The 15,894-nt window shown below is 28.9% G+C and overlaps 1 protein-coding gene across 1 annotated transcript in view; it reads left to right on the top strand.

Annotated features, from left to right (window-relative positions):
• Positions 1-15,894, top strand: part of LOC107451041 (uncharacterized) — a 266,235-nt gene that overhangs the window by 237,337 nt on the left and 13,004 nt on the right. The window contains exon 3 of the mRNA XM_016067013.4: positions 7,793-7,928. Coding sequence (XP_015922499.1) covers positions 7,793-7,928 — 136 coding nt within the window. The remainder of the gene's footprint in view (positions 1-7,792; positions 7,929-15,894) is intronic.

Here is a 15,894-nt window from a genome sequence, read left to right as displayed (position 1 = left end):
TATATATATATATATATATATATATATATATATATATATATATAAGATTACAGTTTCTATATTTTTAATGATAGTTTTTATAGCAGAGAGAACAAAGATCTTTTAATATCGTATGAATGCTTATTAGGTTGAAAAAGATCTATCAACGGATCAATATTTTTTCGATATTTATCGATACTTATCGATATTTTTTTTTTTTTTAAATGATTTTTTTTTGGCCGGTGTTGCCAAAAAGAACCCTTTGAATTTTTCGATTCATTTACAGAAAATGTTCAGCGTATAAAAAATATATATATTTCTGAACAAAAATTAAAATCTTAAAATTCTCAACTAAAAAAAAATCAGTCTCAGAAACTTTATTATAAGGTATTAATTATAAGTTTCCCAAAACTAACCGACGATTTTAAAAATTAATTTAAAGCAAAAAAAGATGGATATGTACAGCTTGCTGCATTCTTCTTGGAAAAACTAAATATTTTTCTCAAAATTATATAAAAAGTTTATCTATTGATGGCACTCCTAATTGAGAAAACTACGAAATAAGAATATCAAGCTAACTACTGTTTGCAACACCATTTCAGTTTGCGCAAATAAATATATCATTTAGATTAATCTGATATGGAACAGAAAAGATATTTCTTCTATCCGCAGTGCCGTCTATTGTCGAGGTTTGTGACTAATTTTGAAATTTGAAGAGAATAAATCATGGTTTAAAAAACAGGGTGCAATAAATTGTACATTTCTATCTCCTTCCATTTTTCTTTCATTCGAATAGTCGGTTACATAGTTATTAAATGCAACTATTGGACTAAAACATCCTCCGAAAATGCGCTTAACGATTGTTGTACTAAATGTTTTGGTAGCTGTTTAAATTTTATTAGCACTATAAGTTTCATTCTCACTGAGACAAAAGGTTAGTTTTGAAGTATTCTGCACCTGAATTTAGTAAACTTTTTTTAAAACAAGAGATTGACGAAAATGCTTTGATGATTTTAAAATCCCGACCCTCAAGACCAATCCCATACTAACAAGGAAATTCGATCTGACCATTAAAAACTGATCTATGAAGTTCCTAAAGTGTTAAAAAGTAATCAAGCAAGTAACTGTTTCCACAAATTATAGCATGTGATAACTTTGAATTAAACTGAATAACATTCAGGAGATAGATGAAAAATGTTGAGATAATTTTTTAAGTTAGATAAGCAATATCATAGGATTGAGAGTTGCGAATAAAAGATCTGAAAGGGCTCAATGTGATTAATTAAAAACCTTAATTAAAATTGGAAACCTTAATTAAAGTATAAATTTCTTTAAAATTTCAGCAGTCTATAATGTTAAACAGAAGCTCTAAGATTGCACTATAAGATGCTATGCCGCACACCAAAACGGATCTTTGATTGTTGGACACAGTTGAACATACTAATTGTTTTTTCTTTTGCTGCAACAAAAGGACAGGCAAGTTCTGTCGTGAGATCCGTTGCAGATTTCACATACTCGTCGAAATAATGCCCCATTACTAGAGTGATATGAAATTGAGCTCTAGCCTCCCATTAAGGTTACCCAGTTTCGAATTCCGGCTGTAGCTTATTGATACGAAATCTGCACAAAGCACAGTGGTGACGTCAAATATCCTCAGTGATAGACGAATCATGTGTTAGAATCCCCTTGCCGTCCGACTAACCGGAGTTTTTCGCGATTTTCCTGTCCATGTAACGCAAATTCGGGTTAGTTCCCTCAAAAGTCCTCCACGAAGGCTTGTTTGTCCCAATACTTGATCCAGGAGTTCCCTTGTTTTCTGCGTTGGGTACAAAATTATAAGGCTGCGGAGTCGATTCGTAGTAATAAACTCAGAATTGTGTCTGTTGTTTGATGCCGGTAATAAAACACTTATGATGCTCCTTACCCTTCTTTAAAACATTTTTCTCAACACTTTTGAGACTAAAAGCTTTGATCACAAACTTCTTAATTATTGTGAATATTAAATTTTCTAGTAAAAATGCCGTTATCACTAGACAGATGTATACTATCTTTTGTGACTTACTCTATTCAATATTTCCCCTTATAACTTTTGGAGTATAATCAACAATTGAGAAATACAATTTATTTGTCTCAGTTTCACACACATAATTCAAGGAGTTTATTTGTGATCACGTTAAATCGAATTTTTTTTTTAAATCCCTGCCAAGCATGAAGTTTAAATAATATACACCTTAGAGGTCTTATATTAATATTTAAAGGACGAAAAATCGAAAATGCAATCTAAATGTAACGAAACACTATTAAGGAAGGAAATACTGAAAATATCAGAGACTGTTTGATAGCCGGAGGAAACGAAAAGGTGTTAAAAAGCGATTACTAGAGACACCCATAGGTTTCATTAGGTAATCAAACTAGCTTGGATATTTTAAATAAAGATTTGCTTTATTTTGATAGAGTTTTCGTGCTTCCTTATTTGAATCATTATCTGCTGCCTCGTAAATGTATACTTCTTAACATCGTTTTTTAAAAGGAATTTGAAAATTTATATTAAAGGTAGCCATTGCAGAACACCATACAAAAGTGACAGAAATAAAAGACGTTCTACTCTTATCGGAATGCCATTTTTGTTTCTTGAAAATTAATTGTAATTTCTATATGTTAAATTCAATTAAACGTTGAACAACATTGCGTTTTGTTTACAATAACTAATAATTTTATTAAAAAAATAAAATAAAATTGTTGCTTGTTCAATCTTTAACAATTTTTTTGTTAATTTCAATTTTAAAATATAAAGAAGAACTTGTGAATCAAAACAAATTCAACATTTTTTTTTATTCTCTAAGACACCTACGCTTTTTAGAAAATTGTCAAAGAATTAAAGAAAAAAACATTTTAATTCAATCTTTTTAAGCAAATCAAAGTTTTTTTAACAATCAAATCTCATTACCATTTTATCTGTGTTATTTTTTTCCTTCCATCCGCTGTACGTAAAACAAACATTTTAAGCGATAAAAACAAAAATTGAATTAAAATTAAGCTGAAAAAAAAAGGATAAAACATGAAGAATTACATTTTTAAAAATAAAATAAAGATTTTTAAAGCTAACCGCAGAAAAGATTACCTTGTTTTAAGCTAACTGAATTTTTTATGCCCTCGAAAACAAAATAATCCGTACGCTAAGACAGCTTGATGTTTTGTGATTTATGATGAAGTCGAAAAAGAATTTTCGATGGAGATAAGCGATTATTCTTCAACATTTTTGTTATGTTTCAAATAAAGGCATTTTTGTGCAAAATATCTAAATGTATAAAAACTTTCATCTTTTTTCTTTTCTCAATTTTTCTTAGTTAATTTCCATTAAATTCTTTGATACACATTGACTAGAAAATACCTTAATCAGGAAAAATTGCGAAAAAAATATTATTGATCGTTATTTTATTTTTTAGGTTTGAGATTTCTGTCATTCCTGGAAAAATTACTTTTAAATACAATTCTTTGGATTGAATATTTTGTTTTCTGAAAAAAGGTCAACTGATGCATTGGATCTTTTGGAAATATCAAATTTGCATATTATTTAGTTTTCATACAAAATAAATAATTAATTTAGATTATTTGTTTATAATCTCACTAAACAAAATATAAGGACTCCTATATAAAACATGAAAAGCAAAGTTTAATACCGTGAGTCTCTTAGGAGTGTTTTGTTATTTTGGATAGAACACACTCACTGTTTCAGAAATAAAATTCTCACTTTTGACGAGAATTATTTCGTCACGAAATCATGTTACTTGCGACAAAACGAAAATTCTCAAATTTGTGACGAAAATATTTCCCCAGCTCGAAACCTCATCATTGTGGGAAATTATTAACTAGAATGACTAAACTGGAATAAAAACTATACGATAGAAATTAAAGTGCCGGAACGAGTCGACCACCTGAATGGTGGAGGAAGAAATCACGGATTCGAATCCCGCTTCGGCCATGGGTGTAATTTATCTCTCTGTTTTTGTGTTGTTTAGATGACATTGATCTGCCTATATGGCGCCCATGATTATTAGAAAAGTTAGATACATTAGGAGTTACGATTCTTTTCTTTTTTCTTTAAAAAAATTGAATTTTTTTTTTTTGTTGAAAAAATTAGAAATACAAAAAGTAAAATAAAGAAACATTTCTTTAATAGTGACGAAATTTGTTTCTTCAAAGAAGTGATGACAGTTATTTCGTTAATTTCACGAACTTTTTACTCGGAGCGTATACCAAAAAACTAATTCGTCAAAACGAAGAAAATTTCATGAAGTTTGAGTATCCATTTCTTGCAATGCTTCATGGTAACTCTTATCATGAAAATTTAAAATTTTCATAATCAGGTGTTCTCTTTTAGACACTGTTTTTCAAGACATTCTAGTTCATCGGGCCGGAACAATATATGTGATTGGTTTCAAGAACTTCCACACACACATCCTGATTGGCTTGCAAAATCACTTGACCTGACCATCAAACTTAATCTGTGGCACATGTTGGTACGTTGCAAATGCTGGCATTGATGATAAAGCATGAATGAGACGTATCTGCAAAGTTTTGTAGCTCACTTTTTAGCTGAATCTAGGCTGTTAACAAATCAAACTGTGGAGTTACACGATATTAAGTTATACTTTTCATGATTTTTTTCCAATGACCAATTTTTTGTCCTCCAAGCTTGCAATTCATTTGTATTAAATGAGATACGGAATGCGTCTTTCTAAAACAGACTTCAAATAAAGCCTTTTCATCGCCAAAATATCTTGCCAAGAAGCAAAAGTAAGGTTTCACTCTTTCTTCCACTCGATGTGAAATTCCTCTGACATTGAATACCTGGGTTTTTTAATTCTATTTTAATCAAATAAAACTTTCAAACGTTTAAATTCAATATGGCAAATAAAGTAGATCAAACAAAATCTATCCGAACTTCTATGGATACATTATATATATTTTTAAGGTACTATTTCATTTAGAAATCAACAGCTTTATCACATATTTTTTATTGACCATTGAACTAGATAATGACTGAGTAAAATAATTACTAATTATTTTAGACTACTGACTAATTATTTAGAATAAGAACTAGATATTTAGAATAAAAAATAATTAATTAGAGTAAGAACTAATATTTAGAATAATGACTATTATCTAGATAATGACTAATACTAAAATCAAGGAAGGATTTAGGCAAGTTTTATGGCATGTTGTGAAATAAAGATAATGCCATTCTCATTAAATTTTTAATAAATCAAAAACTATTTTATGCTTCGAAATTGTAAAAATGAGATTTCAAAATACTAATTTAATATTTTTGAAATAAATTGGAAAAAATTGCATCAAATTGAAGTTATTTTACGTTTTTCGATAATCACTTCATACTCAGAGCATAAGGCTGAAGTCACAAAGCGTGAGCATGAAGACTCTAAAAAACAGTGAGAATCAGACAAGATTTCAAATGATCATTCGCTCAAAAAATATTATATAAACCAGGTCAATCAATAATCAAATAAAATATCATGTAAACCACGCCCCTAGCCGTACATACCGAGATTTCTGGGTGGCATGGGTTCGAATGCAATTCAAATCCTGTAGATGTGCCCTAACTCCTCTAAAAGCTAATCACAACGTTTACGCGACCCCCTGTCATATATAACGTTTTTAACGATAAAAATAGACTAAAAAGGCCATTTATAAGAAATAAAAAAAATCTCTAGCTGTTGGAACAAAACCAATTTCAGAAAAATATTTTAAACAATAATACCCTTAACAGCCAGACTAAGTGGACTGCCTTACTATACTAAATAAATTCAACAAAACAGTGTTTCTTTTGCCTGATTTTCTCTTTAAATGTGTAGTTATTTATTGTTGAAAACAATATAATTGTTTTTAAATTACTACTTCTTAAGTTATAATTAATGGAAATATTAAAAATAGAAATGGCTCGTAGCGTTTTGAAAACAAAACATGCAAAAAAAAACTTAAATTAACGAAGTTTAAAATGAATAAATAAAAAAAATTTATCTGACTTTACTTTTTTAAAAATTGATTTTTAATCAGATTCAGTCTAATTATGAAATTAGGCAGATGTTATCGGCTGCTCTAGTTAACTTTGCAAATATAAAAAAATTCAAATTCGTATAAGTAACTTAACTAAAAAATCAAATTAAAGCTATCCTATAACAATTCTGCCATGCAATTAAAAAAAAACTTACGTGCTTCACGATTGATTCCAAGAAAAGAGGTAGGACAACTATTTTCCTTCTATTGCTAAGAACGCTAAAATCGAGTTTCAGAAAACTGATAAAATAAAATTACTTTTAATTTTTTTTGCAATATGTGGCTTAGTATACATAGATGCCTAATATATAAAAATCTCAATTTTGAATTTTTTGTCGCTTACGTTGGTTTCTCAATTGCATGGCAGAATTAGTAACCTTGGTGGTTTTCAAAAATTGTAAATTAAACTACCTAACTTCAAAGTCAGGCGGAAGTTGGATACTCGACTTGTTAAGTTTTGAAGATATATTCTTTACGTAAAAACTTTTACGCACTTTTTTTAAATACATACTAATAAACAGTACCTAAAGAAATCAACATATGTGCGTTGTAAATTTGGCGTGACCTTCAGGTAGCCAGAAACTGGAATTTTACACGACTCTTAAGGATATTAACTGCCTTTGCTGAACCAAGACAAGTATGAAATCTGCTGAAAAAGAAGTCTGAAGAAACAAAATCAATTCACTAATCTATAGTTACTGATTCATCTTTTATATAATAAGGTCCAAAACTTTAAGTACTATAAGGCCCAAACCTGAATATTTGAATACAGAAATAGTTATAGGAAATACACATAAATACACACACACACACATATATATATATATATATATATATATATATATATATATATATATATATATATATATATATATATATATATATATATATATATATATATATATATATATATATATATATATATATATATATATATATATATATATATTATAAATATATATGCATGCACATATATAAGTTATTTTTGGTATTTTGTATTTTATAAAAAAAAATCTAATAGACTTGCAGAAGTCGTCAGATCTCAACAAGATAATTATTCTTGAACGAAAAGTATTATTGGCCAGTTAATCACTACATCAGTTGTAATATTTATTCTATATCAATTTTAATATTTACTGAAAAATAGGCTAAAATTTAATCATTTTTCCAGATATTTTCTCTGTTACAGATAAGAATTCTCTTTTATTTACTTTGTGGCATCAGTTAAATTTATACTTTGGAATTATTAAATTGATATTAAAAGAAATACGTAATTTTTGGAATGAAATATCCATTATTTTATTAGTAAGAAACTTATATATAAAAGTATCTAAAGAAGGTCATTTCTGTTAGTTTATTACGACAGCATCTTTTCAGCCTTCAAAATTTCGCGAATTTCTTTTACTAATTATAAATACACTTTTTTGGTTTCTTGAGTCCCATACTAAATGTAGCAATGCTTAAATTTATTTTTTTCTTATATATTTTTAAAAAAATAGGGTTTTTTTTTAATATTAATTTCAGTCTACTACAATGGAATTTCTCGATACACATATATATAATAAATTGAAAGCAAATAAAATTTTATATTCGTTTCACTTATGCTAATTTTAATTATTTCCTATAATGAGTTTAAATGTATGTATGTAAATATCCTAATGTTACTCATAGTTCTAATGCATCAGTTTCTCGAAAGAATGTATTATTTTTTAATAGATTTTTTTTTTAATTTCTTTAGATTGGAAGATCAAATGATGGTTCTGTATATATACGAGACATTAGTGACTTAACAGCTGGAATTTATAAATGTGAAGTATCGGCAGATGCACCATCCTTCCAAACAGTATCTGCAGAAAAACCAATGGCCGTACAAGGTATTTGCATATTTCTGATTTTTAAACAAAATGCAACTTGATTAAAACACAAATTCACAGTATACGATGAAAATTAATCAACACAATTTTTTTGATGTGTTTGTGAATCTTTTACTCTTTGAAAACTGTCCGCTCAATGTAAGAAAACGATTAAAAGCAGACTAATTCGAATTAGACTTAACAGAACAGAAATGTATAGAAATGAAGAATTATAAATTTATTTAACACAATTGAAAAATATTTAAAAATTAGAATAAATCATCTTATTACACGACTAAAACATACATTGTGCTACAGCAAAATTTTGTTCTTGTAGATGCAGAGATTTGTGCAAAAAAACAAAAAAAAACTCGTGCCACTCGATTTTAAACAATCTACTGGGATGGCGAACCAATGGCACGCGTGCCATTTATGGCACGTGACACAATATTCTGGGCACACTACCGATCACAAAGTTTACTATAAAGTGTATTAACAATTAAATTGAAATTCACAAAAAGCAAAAACGAATAAACAATTATTAACAAAAAAATATACAATTAATTCCAAAAAACAATTAATAACCATAAAAAACAAGCTAACAATAAATAACTAGCAAAACAAATTTAACAGTCCTGCTTAAACTAACATCTTACAACCTAATATAAGTTATTTGTCATCTAATCTGCAACAACAGAGGTCACACTGATGTTACTTTAAGTTGAATTACGCGTACAACTGAGACATTGCAAAATATATTTTTTTTTTCATAGTAAATAAAGAGTTTTGAGTTGATAGTATTTAGTATTATTATTTTCCCAATAATCATAAAGTCAAAATGATTTGACGGCACGTCTATGACCTCATTAAACAATTTTTTGAAAAAAATGGCACGTTGGTGCATAAAGGTTCGCCACCCCTGGCCTATTCCTAAGTACACAAAAATTAGTGTTTTCGGAGGTGAAGATAATTCACGAATGATATGAATGAACATAAGTTTAATCTAAGCATTCTCAATTATTGGTGCTTAGATTTAACTACAACCTTTAAAGCGTATTATATGAACGCTTAGTATAATGTAAACTTGAAGAAAAGTATTCCTGTACGCAATTCTTTGGGTAGATTAGCACAAAATTCGGAGATATGTTCCACTACAATTTTTACAGCGAATTTGCAGACTTATACTTCAGTATAAAATTATTTATTGTAAGGAACTTAAAATTTTCATGAGACAGTTCTTAAATTATAGCAATAATGATATCATAAATAGATTACAGTTAAAATATTTGTTTACATGATCATTCGATTATGCCAATTATACATGCCATTATACTTGCACTGTTAGAATTTACATTCTGAAATTACGGTAAAATTACTGGCAGCTGTCTGGCCATCCGATTAACCATAAAGTTATGGTTAGGAACATTTTTTACCTTTACAGTTTTGAAACCGTTTGCAACTGGTACGGTTAAGAAACCATGAATACAAAACAGTACAGTTTTGTAACCGTTTGCAACTTTTTGTTTTCAAAGCCATGAAAATTAAGCTTAACTGAACATTGGAGCTCTGTTGATATTGCACCATTTATGAGTGAACGATAGTTTCGTATTCCCACTGCTGAGATAAAAATTGAAGAGTGTAGGACACTGTAAACTCCTCATGTATTGAAGGGAGAAATACTGCAGTGTCACCGCTGGGATTCAGCTGATCATGAGATTGACCAATTAGCCCTCAGAGCTATAATATGTACTCAGCTGTACAGAACCAAGTAGCTATATAAAGTGAGCCTAGTTGGCATGGAGATTTCTGGCGGTTAAGCTATAGAAAGAAGAAATCAATAAACGCTTTTTTCTCACACTTAATAGTTTGAATATCATCTTTTTATGGTTATTTGATTGTTTTCGTTGAAAATGGTAAAATGACAAATAAATTGCTATTTAACCATATTTACCGAGAAATTTCTAACAGTGTGATCAAATAATAAAAAAATAGATGTAAGCATTGAAACACTAGACCTACGGTTGAAGCCTGGACTGTTTTATTAATGCATGTATCTGTGCTTATCTTAAGGTATTACATTTTAAATATATCATATATGTCTTTTCATATTTAAGTAGCTGACATTTTTATTCAAAATGCATTTCTTAAGCTAAAAGAAATACGCAAAAAATACTAAATTATTCAGACTTGTTTCAGGTTCTATTTTTAAAATGGAAAAAGAAACAAAACCTATCTATAGTATTCTCTTCGAAACAATATTGTTGATTCGACATGTATGGAAACCAAAATTTCTGATTTCAAAAACACATACTTCCAGATTCTGAACTTAACTTTATGTATTACTAAACTATCATTTTTGGTGCACAAGCTTATGTATTTTTATTTTAAAGAAAGATAAAAAGAAAAGTAAGCACAATCACTTTAATACATTGCATAATATCTATTTTTAATGAATTTTTTAGGCAAATAATCTAAAATATTTAAGAAAAGCAATTTCTTTAACCTTTAATCGTAACTCTTTTAAACGAATTCAATTTTACTGGTATTGCACAATTCATAACCTTAATTTGGCAAGTCTCTAATAAATCTTTAGAACAATTAAGCATATAAAATAATTTTTAAAGTAAATCGGATGCTTCCGTGCCATCATGTATTTTTCCATTTCACTACAGTTGCTTATACACTGTTAGAATTTTCCTTCTAAAGTGACAGTAAAATAGCCATTTTAGAATAAAAATTCTAACAGTGACTTATCAAATAATGCTTTCTTTAAATATCTAGGGTAATGCTTTTTTAGTAACTGATGAGTTTGATTCAAGAGTTTTAAATTATTAGTACAGATCTGAAACCTGACTCACAAAGAGACAAAGTGTGAAAAATACTTTAGAATTCAAAACTTATTATCAGCCTTTATTATTCAAACAGTTTTGCTCCTATTTGCTAAAAATACATCTTAAATAAAAAAATTAATTAGGAGAAGGCATTTATCAAATTGAACAAAAAATGATGGGTATTTCAAAATAGAAAAATGGTATTGATAAAAAAAAAAATTTTGCTTCAGGAAATATTTTAGAAATGTGGGAAATATTAAAACACTACACCAATAATTTTTTTTAAATAATCAATTAGATAAAATATGAAGAAAAGAGATAATATAGGCAATTTGAGGTAGGGCGAAATATTATTATTCCTGTTTCAAGAACTATTGTAAAACTATCTATTTTAAGACCCATAATTATGTGAAAATGTGGTGCTTAATAGATCAATATTAGGGAAACATTTAAAACTAAAAAAAAAACATTTTTTGGGACTCTGTTAGAAATTTCTCAGAAAATTGGTTAAATTACAATTCATTTGACCGATATTTTAACCATACTTAACCATACCAACCAAATAAGAACGAAAAAGCTTATATTTAAACTTAACTGTGATAAAAATCATTAATTTAAACAGCCAGGATTTCATCGATGCCAATGAGAATCGAGCACATGTTCTTCGAAAGCTAGAAGCTAAGGCATGTGATAAGAATTACGAATTCCTGCTTCTACTTTCCATCATCGAATGTCTAACAAATCAACGGATGCCTAATGATCTTATAGTAAACAGATTGTGGTGAACAAATTATGAAGCCACTTAACCATGGTATATACTTTAGATGAGAGGGCAAATCCGTCAATCACATGACTGGCTGAAAAGGGGTTGGAATCCCAGCTTTGACAACACAATATTTATTAAAGCATTTCTTAAACATATGAGGAATTTCAGTGTCTTGCACTTCTCAGTTAGTGACCCTGGACTGTTGGAATATGAAGCTCTCATTCTCAAATAAATGACAGCAACACAGAACTTTACAGGAAAAGTCTACTACTTCCCATCTCTTACGATAGATGGCAACACGCGATAATTTACTAAGCCCTAATCCATGGTTTACTTGACAAGACACAATTCAACAACAACCTAACTTTAATGTCCATTACCTATGGTAAAGCCTAGCAAAACGTAACTTCAATGTCCATTTAAATTTATTTTTTACGGTTTTGGAACAACCCCAACTGAAAATGGTTACAAAACCGTATATATATATGTGTGTGTGTTAAAGTTTTTAATCATGCCAGTTGTATAAGATTTCAAACCCATGAAAGTAAAGAAGTGTTCTTAACTGTAAACTTTATTTTTATTTGGAAGGACAGAATAATTAATTATTGTACGGATTTATCTAGTTAATTATTTTAAAATATTGATCTTTAATATTTCGTCCAAATCTTTAGTGTTTTTAAAGCAAAACAAAATTGCCAGTAATATTTGCTATATTTCTATTTTAAATTCTCCCCATCATTATTTTTCATTCAATTCAATAAAGACGCTCTGCAAATTAATTTTTACTTACGACTTATTTTTACGATTCTTATTTTAATAATTACAAGCAAAACTGTTTGAATACTAAAGGCTGATTTATTTTAAAGTATTTTTCTTTTTTCTCTCTCTCCCTCTCTCTCTCTCTCTCTCTCTCTCTCTTTCTCTCTCTCTCTCTCTCTCTCTATGTGCGTGTGATTTAGGTTACAGATCTGAATTAATAATTTTAAATTTTTGAATCAAACTTAGCAATTACTAAAAAAACATCATAAAAAATCCCCCCTAAATATTTAATGGAAGCATTATTGTAAAAGAAGTAAATTAATTTTGCAATTAAACATAACAAAATGCAGCAAACCAGAGAAGAAACTTTATAAAATTAAGTGCATTTTGGAAAGAAATAAATAGCTTTTAACTAACCATGATTTATTTGAGCAAAAGTCTTTTTTCCCTTCAAATCAGGCGTTAACATTTTAAACGTCTTAACTACAGAGAAATTTTTAATGTATCTAACAAACAAGATAATCTTGTATACGAAACATTGATCAAGCTAATCTTTAGATTTCAGGATACTGTACGAGAAAGCAACATATTTACATAATTTAATTCAGCTTATCTCAAAGATAATGCCAGTCATGTATACTAAGAACTATTTTCAAAGCGCTGTTTCATAGCTAAATTTACGTTCTAAAAGTAAACTAAGTCTTTTAATGATTTTAGATACTCCAGAGAAAATCCTTATTTTGCTAAACTTTAAAGCGGTGCAGCTCTTTTAAAAATGCGTGATAGATATTTAGAAATATATAACAATTGCTGTTTTAACCCTGTATCAAATTTAGTTTGGAAACTGAGACGTTAAAAGTAAAAACATGCTTAATGATAAGTTTAAAAATCTTTTAATTTTACGCGTATATATTTCCACTTAATCTAGTATTATTCGATAAAAGCAATCTCATATTATTCAAAACCGAGTTTGCAGGACTTGCTAGACTTTTTTACTTTAGTTCAAATTCATAATAAAAATCTTTTAATCTTGCAGTTAGAAATCTAAACTGCTTGGCTGTTAAAAATAAAATTATAACAATTTACTGTGGCTCTAAAATACACGAAATAAGCAAGAACATTACAAATTTTGATATAATCTGTTGGATTGATCTTTATTAAAATAAAATTTAACCCGATAAGCTGGTATAATTTGTGTAGATAGCGCAAAATAAAAAACGGACCACCCTGAATAACTTTTGATCTATTATTCAGATATTCACCTTTTAGCACTCAATCTTAATGGTTCAAAAAAGTGACCTTAAGTATGCTAGTTAATTAGTACAAACGATATTTTAAGTTACGAAATCGGACTCAAAAACTTACTTTCTCTGAATAAAAATACCTTTTTTTTTCAATGCAATCGAATTTCCCACCCCCAAAATATAGGGGGTAGCAGCAATTTGGGAAATATGGTCCCCATACCTTGATAGGGAGAGTGATCCAATGTTCTGACCTCTTAATGTTAATTTTTCTTTTAATGTATTTCGCCATATCTCGAGAAATTTTTAAGCGAATCGAAAAAGTTTTGCACACAATTATAAAATTCGTTTATTCTAAGATAATTGCACCCAAAAAATAAATTTTAGTAAATATTTATTATTCTTTATTATTTTATTTGATATTAGTCAAGAAATGTTGAATTGTAAGGAGAGTAATTTTTTATGCTATTTTAAAGTATGTAAATTTACATGGAAAAATACAAAAATTGAGCGAAATCGGTCAAGCAGTTCCTGGGAAATTAATTTTTAAAGAAGTCGCGTATTTAAAATCCAATTTCTCAGGAACTATGCGACAGATTTTACTCAAATTTTGTATTTCGCAAATACTTTCAAAGATACTTAACTAAATTTAAATAATACAATATTAATATAATCGATTTAAAAAAGTTTGAAGAAAATTGCAGTAAAAAAATCTATAAAAGGTATGAGTAAGAAAAAGTGACAGTTCCTTTTAAAACTTTCATTATAAATAACGATACTTTTCCCTTAAACTAATTACAAATACACAAGCAAAAATACCAATTTTCAGAAGTAATGAAGTACAAGCAAAAGTAAGTCCGATTTATTCTATTTTACCTTATAATCGTCATTGTACAGCGGACCCAAATGTTTGGGTTTACGACTACTAATCTTCAACTCAGTAGCCTTGTAAATTTGAACCCAATCCAGAAGACAAGGAAACTCCTGTATCAGGTATTCGGAGAAATTTACCTTGGTGGAGGACTTTTTAGATGGAACTAACCCACATTTGCATGGAGAGGAAAACCACGAAAACCGCCCAGGGTTAGCCTGATGTCAAGCGGACTCTAACCCATGATCCGTCTACCACTGATGATATTTTGCATCAGCACTGTGGTCTGTGATAGCCGGGTGCAGAATTCGTATCGCATGATTCATTCGAACTTTTTTCACGTGCAGCAAAAGATCCGTCTGTAGTAAAATTCTGTGTAGTCCACTTAAATAAAGCCATCTTGATTTTTAGACTCAACGATAAGTCAAGAAAACTAATGGAATCCAAATTTATAAAATGAAGTAAAGTTTATATCTAAACACATATTTTCAAGGATTGACAGATTTCCTACTCCTCCTGAACAGGAAAAACATTCAATAAGTAAAAGTTGAGGAAAAAAGTATCCCATAGAAATGAAGTCACTTCCAATATATCTGTCATATTTTTTTACGACTGAAAATATAGGATCTGCTAACACTTTACTAATCCCAGAAGGACAATAGCATCAATATTATGCCAAGTATCAACCATGATGGCTGTCTGTAATTCTGCCGCAGACTGAAACTGTTTCTTTTTTTTTAATATTCAGTCTTACTCAGAAGAGCCTTTGACATTTTCCTGAGGATTTGGGTCATGAAAAAGGGCAAGCCATTCATGCATGCACCCTATAATCTGAAAACCACCAATTTTGAAAATTTTGCAACGTAAATGAAAACAATCTCTAGCTACAAAATCCTACTTGGATCAACAATCCTCCCTTCAAATGTCAGTAAATGAGCTTTTACCATTTTTTTTTATTTTTCATTGATCAGTAGCCTTCATGCGGTTTGGAGCCCGGTTGTACCATTACCAATAAATTGAGGATCTACTTTAGTAGTAAAATTTAGTTTGAAATATTTCTGCTATTTTGGAGCGTGAATACGTGCTACGTAAGAGATCATTGTATATTGAAGGTGTATGCTTAAAAACTTTAATTAAAGAGACACTGTCATAAAAAAATAAACCTGATATTTTTAAAAAATAACGTGGGCAAATATCTTCCGTTATCATTGAATATTGAAGATGATAGGATATTTACTTAAAACCTTATACATAATCTCATTAAATACAATTATTAAGAATCAAGCTTAAGTTCGAAACCTTACTATCAGAATACAGCAAAAATCTAAATAGATGAAAGCCATAATAAGTCATTATAAAGAAATAATTTTGCTTACTCGTGCAAATAATAGTGTATTTAAACAAACTGTACACGTTTTTCATTTAATCGCTTTATTTGTTTTCTGCAAGGAAATTTTAATTAACTCATCCTTAATATAAGTACTGCATTCTACACGAATAATATTAAAAAATTGGAAAT

The sequence above is a fragment of the Parasteatoda tepidariorum genome, chromosome 11 (assembly GCF_982258835.1).
Source record: "Parasteatoda tepidariorum strain Cologne lab strain chromosome 11, Ptep-v5.0, whole genome shotgun sequence".
Lineage (NCBI taxonomy): Eukaryota > Metazoa > Arthropoda > Arachnida > Araneae > Theridiidae > Parasteatoda > Parasteatoda tepidariorum.
The sequence above is the reverse complement of the archived record's forward strand: the minus strand, read 5'-3'. Positions and strand labels throughout refer to the sequence as shown.